Source organism: Chelonia mydas, chromosome 1, assembly GCF_015237465.2.
Source record: "Chelonia mydas isolate rCheMyd1 chromosome 1, rCheMyd1.pri.v2, whole genome shotgun sequence".
In the NCBI taxonomy this organism is placed as follows: Eukaryota; Metazoa; Chordata; order Testudines; family Cheloniidae; genus Chelonia; species Chelonia mydas.
In genome coordinates, this window is record NC_057849.1 from 194,825,721 (window position 1) to 194,844,673 (window position 18,953).

The window sequence follows — 18,953 nt, forward strand, 5'->3', positions numbered from 1 at the left end:
GGTGTCTTAGAATGCATTCCACATAAGCCAACATGCTAGGCGTGGTGCCACCTAAGCTAGTCAATGGGAGATGCTGACAAGAGAGTGTGTCCTAGCCCTCCTCCTCTCCTGGAGATAGGCTACTAAATCCAGGCTGCAGGGAGGTGCCTATCTCTGCTAGTGATCAACAACCGGGAAACCCTCTTCTGGAGTTAGGTGGCTTACATGCCTAAGACATTTCTTGAGAGAATGAATTAAGCATCTGACCAAGTCCATGTAAAATGGAGGAAGGGGAGGACCTCCCTTTCTTCCTTTAGCTCAGTGGTTAGCGTACTCATCTGGGATGTGGAAGATGCCTGGTTCAAATCCCCCCACTCTGCCTGATAAAAACAAGGGATTTGAACAAGGGTCTGCCATCTCTCAGGTGAGTGGTCTAGAGCCACTGGATTACAAAGTGAGTCTCTCTCTAGCCCAATTAATATTTAAATTATTTCCTTACAGTGGAACAACTTCAAACAGGAGAGATTGGGAAGATTCACAACAGAATTGTCCACAGCCCAGTGGTTAGAACACTCACCTGAGAGGCAACAGACAGACCCCTGTTCAAATCCCCACTCTTTATCAGGCGGGGGGGGGACTTGAAGCAGGGGTCTCCCACATCTTGGGGGTGAATAACTAACCACTGGACTGGGAGGTCGTTTCCCCTTCCTCGAATTGTTTGGTATAGAGCTAGGTGGTCTCTGAGCATGCTTATCAGTTCAGGTCTGGCTGGCTAGATAGGTGTTCTGCCGCCTGTCTTCCCCTTGTTTGTGGATCATGCTGGAGCGTAAGTGGGAGACAGGTGTCCGGATGCCTAGAGTGAAGCAGCAGTGTGCATGCTCAGAGATAGAAACATGGGTGTCTAAAGAACTTTTACTGCAAATCTTATGCACCAAATGAGTTTAGGTGCCTACAGGGTTAGGCAGCAGCAGAGAGTGGGTTTTGTGGAGCACAGTGGTGCTTAAAAATGGGACTTAGGCACCTAAATATCTTTGTGGGTTCAGGCCTAATGTTTACATTTGTAAGCACATTTCTGCCTTAGTTTATTTAAGAAGGCAAAGCCCAGGAATGAAAGTGGGGTTCACTTTCTGCAATATCTGTTGTGTGTGTGCTGTGTTAGGAGCAGGCAGGTGAAACCACCCATTTACAGATGCATAATCAAATGCAAAATGATGTTCTGACTTCAAGTTGCCACAGAGCACTTCTGACAAACCAAACTAAGGGAAATACTATATGGGTTTATAAAAAATATTAATCACTGAGTTCATGGTTTTATAGCACAAACCACATAAACACCATCTGGCAGATCAGACTTAAATAGAAGTGGAAGGCTACGTGCGGCCACAGTTCTGGAGCGGACACCCACATTTGTGCTTGAAACTTAATTATAGGTGTTTGCTTCCACAATAAACTCATGCACCCAGTTCCCTGAGGTGTTTGTACACATACATGTGTGAGTTTTTCACATGTAGGCAGCTCTTCAGGCTTTGACAATTTGGCCTTATTTGTCATAAAATGCCACGTAATAGTGTTTCAGGTAGGTGGAAACTAAAGACCATCAAATCTAATCCTTCAGAAGGAAGTGTCTTTAAATCAAGGTGGATTGATTTAAGTCAAAGTGATTTAGATCACCAGTTTTAATCATGCTTTAAATCAGCATGCAGGAAACTTGATTAAAATAATTGATTTAAATCTTATTTTGCATGTGTACTTTTTAGTTATTTTCCATTAAAGGTTGATTTTCATTAAATAGTAATGGTAACTATTAAAACATTTTTTTGATTTGCAACTAAACAGAGCATTTACACTAAATTTAAGAACATAAGAACGTCCATACTGGGTCAGACCAAAGGTCCATCTAGCCCAGTATCCTGTCTTCCGATAGTGGCCAATGCCAGGTGTTTCACAGGGAATGAACAGAACAGGTAATCATCAAGTGATCCATGCATAGGCACAGACTCCATGGGTGCTCCAGGGCTGGAGCACCCATGGGGAAAAACTGGTGGGTGCTCTGCACCCACTGGCAGCCAAGCTCCCTGCCCCGCCCCCCACCCCAGCTCGCCTCTACCTCCTCCCCTGAGCACACCATCCCCGATTCTCCTCCCAGCGCTTGCTGCAGTGAAACAGCTGTTTCGCGGAGTAACATGCTGTGGGAGAGGGGGAGGAACAGGAATGCGGCGCACTCAGGGGAGGAGGTGTGGAAGAGGTAGCGCCAGGATTTGGGGAAAGGGTTGGAATGGGGCCAGGGCATGGGCGGGAGGGGGCAGGGCAGGGGTGGGCTTGGGGCAGAGGGGCCACGAGCACCCACCAGCACCAGGAGAAGTTGGCGCCTATGGATCCATCCCCTGTCGCCCATTCCCAGCTTCTGGCATACAAAGGCTAGGGATGCTTCAGAGCATGGTTTTACATCTCTGTTCATTTTGGCTAATAGCCATTGATGGAGCTATCCTCCATGAATTTATCTAGATCTTTTTTGAACCCTGTTACAGTCTTGGCCTTCACAACATCCTCTGGCACAGATTGACTGCACTTTGTGTGAAGAAATACTTTCTTTTGTTTGTTTTAAACCTGCTGCCTATTAATTTCATTTGGTGACCCCTAGTTCTTGTGTTATGAGAAGGAGTAAATAACAATTCCTTATTTTCTTTCTCCACACCAGTCATGATTTTCTAGACCTCTATCATATCCGCCCCTCAGTCATCTCTTTTCCCAGCTGAGAAGTCCCAGTCTTACTAATCTCTCCTCATACAGAAGCTGTTCCATACCTCTAATCATTTGTTGCCCTTTTCTATACCTTTTCCAATTCCAACATACCTTTTTTGAGCTGGGGTGACCAGATCTGCACGCAGTATTCAAGATGTGGGCGTACCATTGATTTATATAGAGGCAATATGATATTTTCTGTCTTATCTATCCCTTTCTTAATGATTCCCAGCATTCTGTTCGCATTTTTGACTGCCACTGCACATTGAGTGGATGTTTTCAGAGAACTTTCCACAATGACTCCAAGATCTCTTTCTTGAGTGGTAACAGCTAATTTAGACCCCATCATTTTATATGTATAGTTGGAATTATGTTTTCCAATGTGTGTTACTTTGCATTTATCAACATTGAATTTCATCTGCCATTTTGTTGCCCAGTCACCCAACTTGTTACTTCTTTATATTAACCAGGAGGATACACTATATCTATACACATTTAAGAAATTATATAGCTTGACATACACTTATTCAGATTATTAATTTTTTACCTGTCTCTGCCACATCCCAGGAATTGCTTTAACCATTGGGCAAAATCTTTTTAGGTGGGCACCACCACTTTCTCCTCTGGCCCTTTTGTTTGGAACTAGGGCAGGCACCTAACTCATTCCAGCAAGAAGCAATTAAATCACCTAAGCCACCTGAGTACAGATACTGGGTTCCCATTAATGGATTGCGAGCAGAAATAGTCATCTATGTCCAGGCTGCAGGGAGATGCCTATCTTCATGAGAGGGACAGGGCTTAGCACATCCTTCCAGTCAGCATCTCCCATTGGCTAGCTTAGGCAACTCGACATCAAGCGTGCAGTCTTCTGTGGATCTCCCCCCATTCATTGTAAAGGGCACCTATATGCTTAACTCAAACTTTGTAGATCACAGTGTTGTCCCTGTGATTTTCTAGGAGAGCTCAAAGTTAGGTGCTGTGACACTAAAGCCTTGGCTACACTTACAGATGTACAGCGCTGTGAGTTAAACCCGCTTTCGTACAGCTGAGTAGGGAAAGTGCTGCAGTCTGTCCACACTGACAGCGCACTGTCATGGCCACATTTGCAGCATTTGCAGTTGCATTGGGAGCAGTGCATTATGGGCAGCTATCCCAGCATTCAAGTGGCCGCAACATGCTTTTCCAATGGGGAGAGTGGGGTGGAGTGTGACAGGGAGCGTGGGGGGAGAGAGCGTGGGGTTTTGGGGTGCTGAGAGTGTGTCAGTGAGCTGTCTTGTAAGTACAGACCCCCCTCCATACCCCACCTCTCTCTCTCTCACTCACTGAAAACAAACAGCAGCTATTTCTTTTTTTCTCATAGGCGAGATAAGCAGCCATTCCCCAAAACGGATCCCAACCCCACCCCCCGCCTCTCTCTTCAAGCAAACATTAGCTGTTGGCACTCCAACGGAGCCCCCTGCCTGCCTCTCACTCATTCAAAGCAAACAGTAGCTGTGCTTGTTTTTTTGATAAGCAGCCCCCCGAAACGGAGCTTCCGCGTCCAGAGTTCACAACAAAACAAGAGAGGACGCTTCAGTTAAAAGGGTTATGGGGAGTTTCCGGAGGTCAATCAGTGCGTAATAACGTTACTCCCCGTTTACACTGGAGCTGGAGCATCTCAGCCAATGCGCAACTGCTGTTAATCCTCTCGTGGAGGTGGAGTACCAGCAGCGCTGTAGCCACGGAGACACAGCGCTGTACATGCCTTGCCAGTGTGGACGGGGAGTGACATACAGCGCTCTGGGAGGCTTTATTGTGCTGTAACTCGCAAGGGTAGCCACGGCCAGAGCGTTGTAACACCTAAATCCCTTCATGGATCCCACCATCATCCCAGCAGAAATTAAACTTACAAATAGACATTTGTCTTCCACAGAAGTATACCATACATAACAGCAGCAGCCAGGAAAATCATCAGCAGAATCCGTTTCATGACTGGCAGACCTGAAATGCAATAAGATAAAACACTTTTGTTTTACACTTATTTCCACAAACATATTTTGATGAATGGTGCAAACTGTCAACATCACTATTAACTGCATTTAATTCAGTCAAAATGGTTCGTCAGGCCTTAAAAATCTGCAAATAGGGTTACTGGGTCCCTTAAGTTTAGGGATTCAAGAGTTCAGTAACAGCAACTGAATGCTATGTTCCTCTGCATTTATAAACATGAATATTCCACTGTGATAGTATAAACTTATTGATTTGCTTGGTTCAACAAATATACTGGCTAATGGCATTGAAATAGGCCAGGATATGATCTCAGAAACCTACCGGTCATATTGCTAACTTTTAATTGATACCGCCTTTTTCTTTTTCCCCCATCACATTTTAATAAAGTCAGGCTTCGATCAATGGAATGTCCAAAGGCATGTTGGGATTGGCTTCTTGGGCCTTCTTAATGATGTCACAGCCGTCCCCTAATTTCCATCAGTTCAGGACAGTGACTGCACTGTGGAGAGAAGAATGCTACTCATTATTTTAAATGGGCAGGAGGAAAACTTAGGTCCAAGTTCAGGAGAGCACTCAAGCACCTACTTAATTAGGGAGGAATAGCAGGAAAAGATTTAAAATAAATAAATAAATAAATAGAAGTTAAAGTTTTCACCTAATTTAAGTGGTTTAAGAAAACAATCAAAATTAAAAAGCAGCTGGGCCAGACCAAGGGAAGTGGTGGAAGAGGAAAAGTGACAGTTTCAAATGAACCATCCTTCAAATTACCACACTGCCCTTTCAACAGCTATCAGTATGTCATCTGCCACTGAATCCTCTGAAAGTAGCTGTTTGGCCACAAAATGATGTGGAAATTTGCAAAAGAAAGATGTACTCTTCTATTATTTTCACTTTTCCCTCTACCATGAAAAGTCATTCTCAGTAGGCCGATATGTTGCATATGTGGCCCTCATGCTTTTTACATGTTTTTGAAAAAGAGATTTAATGCTAATGAACCATACTCTAATAGAAATCAGTTACACCAATATACACATATTGGTATATTTCTCAGGTAGCTGAAAGTGCTCTGCCTTTGGCCTTGTAACTCTATGAACATCCTGCTGTGGCTTGTTTTAAGCAGCACTAGGCTTGGTTTGTTTTTGTTTTCCTAGCAGTTTTAAGACACCTGAATTACATCTCTCTGACTCATAACAAACATACAAAAGGTGATTGTATGACACTAATGCATTATACTGCTACATCCTACTGCCATATCCAGATTACTGCAGCATGAAAACACACAGAAAGCTGAATGACAAAAGTATTACAGTACATATAGGCCTTGATCCTGAGGGAGGATCCATGCACCTGCTCAGAAATCCATTGAGTTCAAGACCCTTCCTCATGGATCTGATTGCAGGATTGGAGCCACAGTTTGTAATGGCATCCATAGGTAAGGAACTCATGCAATAAACAAATTATATTTCAAAGAAAGGAAGGACATGAGATCACCCCCGACATTGCCTTGCTTTACTGTTTTGAATTGTATTATTAGCCTAGACTGCTCTTTCAACATCAACCCCTCACATATCACCCTCCCCTAGCATCTCCTCCACACCTTTAACTTAATCCAGACTGCATGCTTTTTGCCACAGTCCAGTCTTCTTCCATTTTAGGGGTACAAAGTGAAACTCTATGATTTCCACAAGCCCTTCTCTAAAGCTGCAAGGAAACTATATCCAGCATAGCCTGTTTGTTAGCAATGCTCTATATAAGTACAGAATGTCAGGTATGGGACTCTTTTGCAAGGAAACGAACACAATGATTTGTTAGGTTTCAGAGTAGCAGCCGTGTTAGTCTGTATCCGCAAAAAGAAAAGGAGTACTTGTGGCACCTTAGAGACTAACAAATTTATTTGAGCACAAGCTTTCGTGAGCTACAGCTCACTTCATCTGATGCATTCAGTGGAAAATACAGTGAGGAGATTTATATACACACAGAACATGAAAAAATGGGGGTTTATCATGCACACTGTAAGGAGAGTGATCACTTAAGATGAGCTATTACCAGCAGGAGAGCAGGGGGAGAGGGGGGAACCTTTTGTAGTGATAATCAAGGTGGGCCATTTCCAGCAGTTGACAAGAACGTCTGAGGAATGGTGGGGGGGGGGGGGGGATAAACATGGGGAAATAGTTTTACTTTGTGTAATGATCCACCCACTCCCAGTCTTTATTCAAGCCTAAGTTAATGGTGTCCAGTTTGCAAATTAATTCCAATTCAGTAGTCTCTCATTGGAGTCTGTTTCTGAAGTTTTTTTATTGAAGAATTGCGACTTTTAGGTCTGTAATCGAGTGATCAAAGAAATTGAAGTGTTCTCCGACTGGTTTCTGAATGTTATAATTCTTGATATCTGATTTGTGTCCATTTATTTTTTTACGTAGAGACTGTCCAGTTTGCCCAATGTACATGGCAGAGGGGCATTGCTGGCACATGATGGCATATATCACATTGGTAGATGTGCAGGTGAACGAGCCTCTGATAGTGTGGCTGATGTGATTAGGCCCTGTGATGGTGTCCCCTGAATAGATATGTGGACACAGTTGGCAACGGGCTTTGTTGCAAGGATAGGTTCCTGGGTTAGTGGTTTTGTTGTGTGGTATGTGGTTGCTGACGAGTATTTGCTTCAGGTTGGGGGGCTGTCTGTAAGCAAGGACTGGCCTGTCTCCCAAGATTTGAGAGAGTGATGGGTCGTCCTTCAGGATATGTTGTAGATCCTTGATAATGCGTTGGAGAGGTTTTAGTTGGGGGCTGAAGGTGACAGCTAGTGGTGTTCTGTTATTTTCTTTGTTGGGCCTGTCCTGTAGTAGGTGACTTCTGGGTACTCTTCTGGCTCTGTCAATCTGTTTCTTCACTTCAGCAGGTGGGTATTGTAGTTGTAAGAACGCTTGATAGAGATCTTGTAGGTGTTTGTCTCTGTCTGAGGGGTTGGAGCAAATGCAGTTGTATCGTAGAGCTTGGCTGTAGACAATGGATCGTGTGGTGTGGTCTGGATGAAAGCTGGAGGCATGTAAGTAAGTATAGCGGTCAGTAGGTTTCCGGTATAGGGTGGTGTTTATGTGACCATCGCTTATTAGCGCTGTAGTGTCCAGGAAGTGAATCTCTTGCGTGGACTAGTCCAGGCTGAGGTTGATGGTGGGATGGAAATTGTTGAAATCATGGTGGAATTCCTCAAGGGCTTCTTTTCCATGAGTCCAGATGATGAAGATGTCATCAATGTAGTGCAAGTAGAGTAGGGGCATTAGGGGACGAGAGCTGAGGAAGCGTTGTTCTAAGTCAGCCATAAAAATGTTGGCATACTGTGGGACCATGCGGGTACGCATAGCAGTGCCGCTGATTTGAAGGTATACATTGTCCCCAAATGTGAAATAGTTATGGGTGAGGACAAAGTCACAAAGTTCAGCCACCAGGTTTGCCGTGACATTATCGGGGATACAGCTATCAAAATAGAGACTCTCTGACCCACCCACCTACACAGCAGAAGACAATGATACATTGGTAAGTAACAAATACTAAGAGCCTGATTCTCCTCCCACTTCAATCAGTGCACATCAGGAGTGAATCAGCTGAAGACAATGGGTCAGATTTCAGCAGTAGCAAATCACTGACTTCACTGATTTCATTGACTTCAGTGAAGCTATGCCAATTTATATCAGCTGAGGATCTGGCCTAGTGGAATCAGAACTGTGTAAAAGCAGTGCAAATGAGAGGCAAATCAGTCCCTAAACGCTTTTGTTAGAACTACTAATGAATTCTAAATAGAAAAAAAAGTTGAATTCTCAGCTCATAAACTATATTTCAGTTTAGATTTTAAGCATTGGAAAATGTTTATCTACGTTTTTAATAACTACTTTGTATCCCTTTACCCTTGCAAAGAAATTTACTAAACAAAAGAACACAAGTCAGTCATAGTCAAGAGGCATATTACAAAATGTCACTATTTTCATTTATATAGAAATTCCATATGGAACAGCTATGTTAAAAGACCATCACCAAGGTTGCAAAGTGAAGCACTCAGAAGTTAGACAATGCCAGAATTAAGGGTTGCTCATGCAACCTTAACCTTGCCCCTTTATGAATTATGCATTATGATACAGTCTTTAATCACATGCTAAAATACTGTTTTTTCCACAGGATGTGAGAAGTTTGTGCGGTGAATTATGCTGTTATCCATAGGATCCTTGCCTCATTTGCTGAAGAAATTAGGTTGCATTTTTAAACATTGACAGCATTTACTGGTTTTACTCCCCCAATCAATCAATCAATACACACAAAGCAAATATCAGACATGGACAATTTCAGACCCAAAGGTTTCAAGAAAATAAGCAATTGAAGACAGAGGGTTTTGATGCAAAAAGTGTTAGGCAACCAATGTGTGCTGCCTATATCAGATGAAAGATGTCAAGTTATCTTTGGCTTGGCTTGCATCAAGAGCCACTTCCGTGGGACTCTGAATGGTAAGGGCACAATGGTTTGAGCTATGAACGATCAGAAACCAAACTGATAATGAAGAAGATTTGGGGACGTTCTACCCTCATTTATCCCTAGGTTACTCACCTGGAGCCAATGGGGTGGTAGCGACGTAATTGAAAGCAGAAGTTGCCCAAGGTAACTTTTTCTTTTAAGGGACTTTAAAAATCCATTGCATAATTCAAGTCCTCCCCCCGAGACTGGTTTGATAAATGGAACGAGAATTAAAAGATGTAACGATCTAGGCTCCAGTGAGTGGGGCATTGCTATTAAGTTACAAGGGAGAACCTACAGGAGCAGGGATCATTTGTATTACATTGAAAACCATGCTATCCTTTCCCAATAGTGGGTTTTATCCACTGAGGACACCAGAGGTATGTAGGCAGACTTGGCTTTGCCCACCACATTTTTAGTCCGTATAACCTTTAATTGTGGCTGCAAACTGGATCAGAGTGAAATACTGTGTATCAGTTTTGCCTACCCACTTTCAGAAGACACCATTCCTCCACTAATATGATCCTGCCTTCAGAAATATCAATACACTTCCAAATACCGTATTCAATCAGTTACTAGCCATGTACACACACACACCCCTACCTATAATAAACCATGTTTATCTGTTACATAGAAACAAATGAACATATGTCCAAATATCTCAAAAGCAGGACTAAGACCTGAGCATTTAGAAGTGCTATAAGCTGGAGAACAGGCTATTTGCTAGCTAATGTGAAATTAGTTGATGGTTTCATCCCAGTTTCCTATGAGACAAGTAGCCACAACACACACAAAGGATTAATAATTAACAAAAAGGATTAATAATAAAAGAGGCCAAGGATAAAATGGCCCATGATATCTATAGGTCTGGGGAGTTCAACCTGCCTTGCTCTTCGTGATAGGTGAGTAAACAGAGGGCTTAAATAGTGCCGTCCAAACTTTCACAAGCACTTCAAAAATACCTACAAGAAAAGGAAAAGAAATGTGATAAGTCAGTGTCAAACATTCTTTGCATTAGTTGTTTACAGTCCTTTGCTGAGTAATTTTCTGTGACTGGATATGTGGTTTTGAAGTAAAGAGAGAACCATGGGAATTTCTAATAAGGAGCCTAAATAAACCTTTGCAAATTTACTTCATCTACTACCCAGTGTAAATGTAGGAAAACTAAGCTAGCAGATTCTATTACAATATTCGGAGAGCCTTCCACATATTCAAGTGACAAAGTATCCAGATACCCAAGATTGCTCTATGTCGGCTCTGAACACAAGGGCCTTAGCCTGCTCCCACTGGCTTCAAATATAGACACTCTCAGAATAGATCACACACTATACTTAGTAAGGAGGTGTATTTGTAAACCGCGTAGCCACCCTTTTTCCTTGGGATAGGGAACCAGCATCCCTGCTGGGGCCATATTTTCATTTGGAATTAGTCTTTACTCTTCTGTGTCAATAAGTACAGTGCCTGAGGGCAGGGTGCAACAACTTCACACCAATTGTGTGCCCTATCAAGCATTCTTACAATGATAACTTACGTGTATGGTGTGGTCACTCCATTGTATAATAAGTGCGTGCAGTAGCAGCTACAAAACCTAAACTGAGTAACCATGTGATGTGGCCACCCTTTTCCTTCCTCAACCCTTCCTCTGCTCCCTTCTGCTTGTTACCCTTACTCATCACATCATGTCTAAGAAATGATAAACTCTTAGGCCAGTCTACACTACAAACCCGTACGAGTATAACTATGTCACTCAGGAGTGTGAAAAATCCACACCCCTGAGCAACGTAGCTATACCAACCTAGCCACTCATGTAGACAGTGCTGTGTCAGTGGAAGGGCTTCTCCCTTCAACATATCTACCACCTCTCAGGTGGATTAACTACACCAGCATTTCTCAAACTGGGGTACTCCAGGGACCCCGTGAGCCCCGCTGATCAACTCCTCCCCCTCCCAGAGCCTCCTGCACACTGGGGAACAGCTGTTCAGCAGGGTGCAGCAGGCGCTGGAGGGAGGGGGGAGTGGGGCGCGCTCAGGGGAGGGGGCAGAAAGAGGTGGGGAAGGGGCAGGAGTGGAGCGGGGCGGGGCCTTGAGGGAAGGGGTGGCGTGGGGTTGGGGCCTAGGGCGGAGTGCGGGGCTCAGAGGTCCACGAAAACATTTAAAATCAAAATGGGGGTACTTGGGTCGCTAAAGTTTGAGAACCGCTCAACTATACCAATGGGAGAAGCTCTTCTGCCGGCGTAGTCGCACCTTCACTAACCTGCTACAGCTGCACCCGTGCAGTTGTGCCGCTGTTGTGCTGTATGTCAAGACAAGCCTTTAGGGGCTCACAGGGGTTTCTTCCTTGCGCCTTCTACCTTATCAGTTCTATGAAGCGGATTTCGGGTGCAATTTAAATAAATAATACCACTGTTGCAAACTCTCGCAATTTAATTGCGAGTCTTGTGATATTTGGTGTTTTGCTTCAAATCCTAGCTGCAGCAATTAAGAGATTGCACGAGAATCTCAGCTTTCTTTAAAACAAAGCAAGCTTCCAGCCCTCATAGTTGTGGAGAAAAGTTGAAAATGTGGAGTGAGTGCAACCTAAAAGTTCAAAAGCCAGTTGCAAAAAACAAAACCAAACTTTTTTGTTGTTGCTGTTGTTTTTTAATCTCACGGATATTTAAGCCAATCTGGTAATTTGGGGGGATGGGACGACAACTCAAGATTTTTGACTGCTTGAGGTAGCAATACTGTAATACAAAACTTTATATTGTTTTCCTGTAGTTGGCGCTGCAGTACATTTCCTGTGGGCCTTCTGCTCATTAAGATAAACACAGGCAGTGCTAATTCCAGAACTTAATGTTTAAAAAGAACTTCATAAACTGCCAAAACACATACCCAGTAGAGTAGGTTTAAAGAATATATTTATACTGCTCAGTTAGTGCATTGCATTAATTCTGACTTTTTCTATCGTTTCCTATCTGTTCCAAAATATCATTGCATAGTTTGATACCTCTGCTCTTTTTCAGGAAGGAAATACTGTCATGGGCATTACACAAAAGAGTTGTGGTAGGGCCTTAGCTTGCTAATCTTATTTTATTATATTTACCTAGTCCTGAACTCTCTTCCCCTTTTTTGCCATTTTCCCTTGCTTTCAATGCCATTCTGACATCGATTTAGCAAGAGACAGAGCGTTCTTTAAAAAAAAAAAAAAAAATTATATGTTTAAATGAGGCTGGGAAATGAATTGAATATCATCATGAAACGTCTCTGAATTAACACTCCATTTCCTGGGTTTGGGACTAGAACAATGTTTTGTTCTCCAGCTGTGCATGGTCAGTTCAATAGTGTCTTAGTTCAACTTACTTACATAACATTTCTAAATGGGCAAGTCGTTCTAAATCTGCTTCAAAGATTTCCACACTAAGCCACGACTGCCCGCATTGAGAGTCTACTGTGAAAATGGCATCGTTGGTTTCCTGCTGGTGTGTTGCAACAAAAGTGCTCCTATTACAAGTTAAAAAAAAAAAAAAAGTTTCCCCTGTGTTAGATCCACTGATCTGGACAGAATTTATAATGCATGAGTATTCCTGTCCAATCCATCTGAATGATAGGGGAAGAGGTGGTTTTGTTTGTTTGCTTTGCGGAAGTTGAAACCTCCTCTTGCTGGCACACTACTGGATGAGCCATGGACTCCCACAGACACTGCCTCCATTGAAAACAGCATGTACTTCCCCACAGCGAGTGAGCTTTCTGTAGGGGATTTTTTCCACGTAGTTCTCCAAGGAACAGAACATAGTGCTTCAGAAGCAGGGAGGAGGGGGGCTGGAATTTCCTTCGCAACAGGTATTTCCCCCAGTACTTATTCTCCACCAGTGGTGTTCAGCAGGGAAGGTGGTAGATGAAAAGACTGCCATCTTGTTCTGTATTTCACCTGCTCTTGCAGCCAGCGGTTTAGCTGTGCATTGCTGCACAGTACATTGGGGGCACTCAGAAGGGTCAGCAAGTTGTTTTTAGTATCTGAAGGCTGGCCTGCCTTTATTTCAGGATCAGGTTGGTATCACATTAGGGACTGCAACAGTATACTGTTTATAAAGCAGGGGCAGGCAAACTTTTTGGCCTGAGGGCCACTTCGGGTTTCCAAAATTGTATGGAGGGCCCGTCAGGGGAGGCTGTGCCTCCCCAAACAGCCAGACATGGCCCGGCCCCCACCCCCATCTGACCGCCTCCTGCTTCTCCCCCCCGACGGCCCCCTCGGGACCCCTGCCCCATCCACCCCTCTTTGTCCCCTGACCACCCACAGACCCCCCCACCCCTGACTGCCCCCCACTGCCCCATCCAATCCCTCCTCTCATTCCTGACTCCTCCCTCTCCCCCCAACTCAGGTCCCCTGCCCCATCCAACCACCCCTTCTCCCTGTCCCCTGACTGCCCCTGGAACCCCTGCCCCTAACTGTCCCCCACCACCCCATCCAACCCCCCCTCTCCTTCCTGACTGCCCCCCCAGGACCCCTGCCCCCATACAATCCCCATTCCCCACCCTCTGACTGCCCTGACCCCTATCCACACCCCATCCCCGACCATCCCCAGAACTCCCCTGCCCTCTACCCAACCCAACCCACCCTCCTACCCCCCGCTCCCTGCGCTGTCTGGAGCACCGGTGGCTGGCAGCGCTGGAGCCAGCCACACTACCGCGCAGCACAGAGCACTGGGTCAGGCCGGGCTCTGCAGCTGCGCTGCCCCAGGAGCTCACAGCGCCCAGAGCATTGCGCCGGCAGCACAGTGAGCTGAGGCTACGGGGGACGGGGAACAGCAGCGGAAGGGCTGGGGGGCGAGTCTCCCAAGCCAGGCGCTCAGGGGCCAGGCAGGAGGGTCCCACGGGCTGGATGTGGCCCATGGGCCACAGTTTGCCCCCTTCTGTTATAGAGCCAACACAACCATTCTGCTCCCCATCAGCACAGCCTGCCAGCCGGCTCAGATAAGGGAAAGCAAAGCACCTCCAACTGGGCCCTGCACAGACAAACACCATCATGGTTTCATTTTGTCCCAAGGCTTTAGGGAGACTTCTGCATTAGCACCTGTTTTACACATACTTGCACTTCCCTACTCCACGCTGCTTCTGAGGCCAGTAACTCACCCCAGACTGGTATATCCTTGGGCTCAAAGCACCTTGTGAAGAATGCAAGGCTAAGTGGAAATTTATCTAACCCTTCTTTTCACCCTCAACCTGCCTTCTTTTTCATAAGCAAGGTGATTTTCTGAATAAGAAATTTAGCTGGTGTCTGGCACCCAGCAAGTAGTCACCATGGCTGGCTCAGTTTGTGTCATAGGCAGAGTAGAGAGTCTTAACACTAGCACCTTCTCATCTTAGAAGACCCTCTCCCTCCTTGGCCCATCAACACCTTTAAAGAAAACAAACCACGCTCCTCCCTAATCAAATCAGGGATGGTTTAACACTTTGTCATTTCATGAAAGATCAGTGGTTAAATGGGCTACTTGTCTGTTGGCACCCCTCTCTTCTGAGATAGAAAAGCAAAAACAAGAGAACTGATACGAAACACTTTGCACCGTATTGTTTCCTGGATTGTGCATCTTTACTCACAGCCACAGGAATTGAGTGAAGAAAACCCATACAACCAACCGGCCCCAACCTACATATTCAAAACATGCCACTATCAACTGCATGAAAAAACTTGTCATGCTTTGTGTGTATAAAAAGATCTTCTACACTTTCCACAGTATGCATCCGATGAAGTGAGCTGTAGCTCATGAAAGCTCATGCTCAAATAAATTGGTTAGTCTCTAAGGTGCCACAAGTACTCCTTTTCTTCTTTCAACATGCCACAGTTTTGTTCCACCCTAAGCTCCTAAATAATTACCTCTAGGGCAAGACACAAAGTCCATCCCAGCAGATCAGGCACCCTTCCAACTCTCAGGTCATGTCTACACTACACAATTAAGTCAACCTAACATAGGAATTATTGTGGTTTTTCATAGCCACACGACCCTCCTTCTGTCAGTGGTGTGCATCCTCACCAAGAGCACTTGCACCGACTTAAGGCGGGGTGCAGGGGAGGCCTGAGAGCCCAGGTGGCAGTTGGGCTCCAGCTGGGAGCTCTGCCGGGAGCCCACAGCCCAGGCTCTCAGTGGCCGGCTGTGAGGCTTAAGCTGTCAGCAATGCTGGGGCTCACAGCTGGAACACCCCCACCCCCTATTTCAAAACGGGCACCCTACAAGTAAAAGTAGTGTCTATACAGACACTGCTTTGCCTGAACTACATAGACTTAAGCCTTACGCCACTCATCCAGTTAGATTTACTAGGTCAGTGTAGCGGGAGAGTTACAGCGGGGGGAAGAACTCGGTAGCGTGTATGCTTACATAGTTAGATCGACATAAGTTGCCTTATGTTGACTTAACTTTGTAGTCGAGACACGCCCTCAGTCTTGCTCCAAAATCATGGTGGGGAAAAAAACAGCCACCTCCTCTCAACCCACTCAACCTTGGAGGTCTCCCATATCAACAAAGTTCTCATCCTCTCCCAATTTACCATCTTTGACTCTTACATGTAGGCGAGAGAAGCCAGTCAACACAATCCATCCCCTCTTCCACTGGCGTGCAAAAGCCCTGGAGTACTGCCATTGGGTGAATTCAGTAACAGAGCTACAGGAGGACTGTGCAGCTTGTCTTGTTCCCTTTGCAGCTTTCTTGCCTTGCTCAGAGTCTCTTGTTCCTTCCCTGTCTATCTAGGATCTATTGCTACCACCCCCCAATTCATGTTGCTTCCCCTCTAGCTGAATTTGGTGACTGACTACAGCCCAGCAGCTTTTGCATTTGCAAGTTAGCTGGGGGGCAACAGACACAGATTGGGTGGCACCTGGTCACAGACAAGGAAGCTAGAGGCACCCCCCCCCCACACACACACACAGTATCCTGCATAACATGCTCAAATACAGAGAGATCTCCCAGCGCTCTAAAAAAGCCACCTCCACAAGAGGCGTAGCTTCCAGTGCTGGGGCACTGTTTACACTGGTGTTTTACTGTGCTGAAACTTGCTAAGCTCAGAGGGGTGTTTTTTCACACACACACACCCCCGAGCGAGAAAGTTGCAGCACTGTAAAGTGCCAGTGTAGACAAGCCCTCAAACTAGCATGGGTCTGACTACCTGAGCTGCAAGCACACCCCCGATTACAAAACCACAAGGTGCAACTGATTAGCAACAGATCAGTGTGATTTCACTGGGTAAACTGAGTGAAATGCAAAAAAGTAAGATCAACAGTTTAAGTGCTGAAAAGTAAATTAGATACCTACAGTTCTTTCAGTTCTTAATAACTATGGCAAAATATTCCTGTGTTCCTAAAATCAGTTACTTAAATAAATACTCTTTGGGGCAGGGACCTTCATTCTGTTCTGTGTTTGTACAGAGCCTAGCACAATGGTGCATGGCTGGGGCTCACAGGTTCTGCTGCAACACAAATAATAACAATAAGTACCTTGGTTTTGCAGTGGTGCTGATCACCTGCTTTTCCTATTGAATTCTGAGGCAGTTTTGTGGTTCTCAGGCTGCTTATTTAAAAGGATAACAATTTGGCATAAAATACCACAAATAATACGGGTAACGCTTTTTATTCCTCATATTTTTTTCCTTAACCTCACAGTAGCACTTTAACTTCTGTGGGTGGTATTTATTTTCAGATTAGTATCATAGCATTTCCCTCTCCCCCCAAAAAAATAATGTTAAAGGGGTGGTAATACCACTATAGTTATGGTTAATTCTATATTTCTGTTCAACAGTCAATTATTCTAAGTGATCTAAAATCCACATGCTGACTTGCACTGTCTTGAAATTTGCTGTGGCTCATAGGAATCCAGGATAGGGTTAGCGGTCCAAATTTGAGGTCATTTGAGCGAAGGGTTCCCAAGTTACCGTTCCCCTAAAAATATTACGGTATACCAAAATATTACCACGGTCTGTGTGCATGCGCGTAGCATCTAAGACTCAAACCAGGGCTCTGATCTTCCCCAAACTGGTATCACCCATTCAGGATTGATGTCATCTAGTACCTAGCACTCACTGTCCCCGTGAGGAAGTGGCCTGTTAACACTCCTCCAGTCATGAGGAGGAAAGGAAGGGCGACTAAGGCAAAAGCAGTGGAGGGGGTTGGTAGTGGGTGACAGATTGTTGTAATAAGCCATAAATCCAGTGTCTCTATTCAGTGCCTGATTTTTAGCATCTAGCAAAATTATGAATTTAAGCTCCACGACTCATCTTTTGAAGGCATTGTGCAGGTTTCTTTTGAGGAAGAGGACCGAGGGGTCAGACACAGAGTGATCACTTTGTGAAAAGGGTTCACTGACAGGTGATAGGGTGTTTTTGTCTTTTATCATTTTCCTGCGTGAGTTCACTCGAGGGTGTAATGAGATTGTCTGGTTTCAATCACACGTTAAATTAAATGCCACAACAGCAACTATGTGGGTGACACCAGAAAATCACTATACTGTCGAAGGAACTCACACAGGAAAATGTCTCTTAACCACACCTAGAAATGTTTACAAGTAGGCAGCTTATGCCATGCTGTTGTTTCACTTCCTGCTTGTTTTTCCAACGGTTGGATATTCTAAACCAATATATTCATACCATAAACATCCCAATAACCAGCTCATATAAGTTATGTCTACACTACAACTGCTCCAGCAACAAAACACCTACCGCAAGACTCCAGCAAAGCTACAAAGCTGGTTTTAGCCAATGCTGTCAGCCAGCGCATTAAAAGGACTATAAACAGTTAAAAAAGGACTGACTCTGGTCAGAGATGAGGCAGTTGTTGCTGAGAAGTTGTTCAGACTGACATAAAGACACCCACTGGGGCGTCTGAGGAAGTTAGACCTTCCGGAGCTTCCGTCAGGGAGACGGAGGATAGCCGTGTGTACAATTTTTGTGGTGTTAAAATCCTTTTTCTCTAGTGTTATGCTTTATATCCCCACTGTTATAATTAAACAATACAGTACCATGGTTTAAGACTACTGTCTGGTCACTGCATTCACTGCTGGTCACAGATGCCCGAAGGGAAGAACTACAGGTGCCAAACCCAGTTGGATCTGCTGGATAAGCTCAATCGATCCATGGGATGCTGTAGCCCAGGACCTGATTTAAGACTGGGCGAATCATGCAGTTCCACCCCAGTTGGTAACGAGCATGAGCTCTGATGTCTGAATGGGTGTACCCAGAGAGACAACAACGGTGCAGTTAGCCCTGTAACAGTGACACTGAGCATCAGGAAATGTAATGCACCCATTATAGAAATGGGGAAGAAAGCGAAAAAGTGTAAGTACTCATTCAGAAAAATGTCACTGAAGATTTTAGGCTGGTAATTAAGCTACATTTTGGGGGTGCAAAGTCTCCCTGGAAGGAGTCAGTGGGATTGTGTCCTTGCTTAGCACAATCGTGTTGCAACTGACTTGTCAACCACTCTGGGAGACAATGAGATGGCATCTCCTTGACAGTGTGGGAGCTACAACGCATAACAACACTAGCTTAACAATAACTATAATGCAAGATTGGATTCATGTTTTCTTCTCTGAGTTTGATGATGAAGGAAGACACGATCCTCACAGCTGGAGAATACATGGATAATTTTTCAACACAACAGCCCCTTTGAATTATTATTGAGACATATGTGTCTGTAATTATATTTATTCCATTCCAGACTTTCCTGATGTAAGTTAGCTACCTCCAGGGTCAGGAGTTGAAGGATGATGGGGAGAGTCACCA

General features: G+C 44.7%; 1 protein-coding gene across 6 annotated transcripts in view; it reads right to left on the minus strand.

The window, feature by feature from the left end:
* ST3GAL6 (ST3 beta-galactoside alpha-2,3-sialyltransferase 6) overlaps positions 1-18,953 on the minus strand; it is a 97,957-nt gene that overhangs the window by 48,858 nt on the left and 30,146 nt on the right. For 5 of the 6 annotated variants that reach the window (XM_037908470.2, XM_037908453.2, XM_037908460.2 and 2 more), the window contains exons 2-3: positions 5,032-5,209; positions 4,611-4,701 (exon numbers count right to left, since the gene is read on the minus strand). In XM_037908470.2, coding sequence (XP_037764398.1) covers positions 4,611-4,701; positions 5,032-5,038 — 98 coding nt within the window. In that variant the 5' untranslated portion in view covers positions 5,039-5,209. Of the gene's footprint in view, positions 1-4,610; positions 4,702-5,031; positions 5,210-10,095; positions 10,173-18,953 lie in introns of all 6 variants that reach the window. The other variant, XM_037908487.1, reaches the window with a different exon arrangement.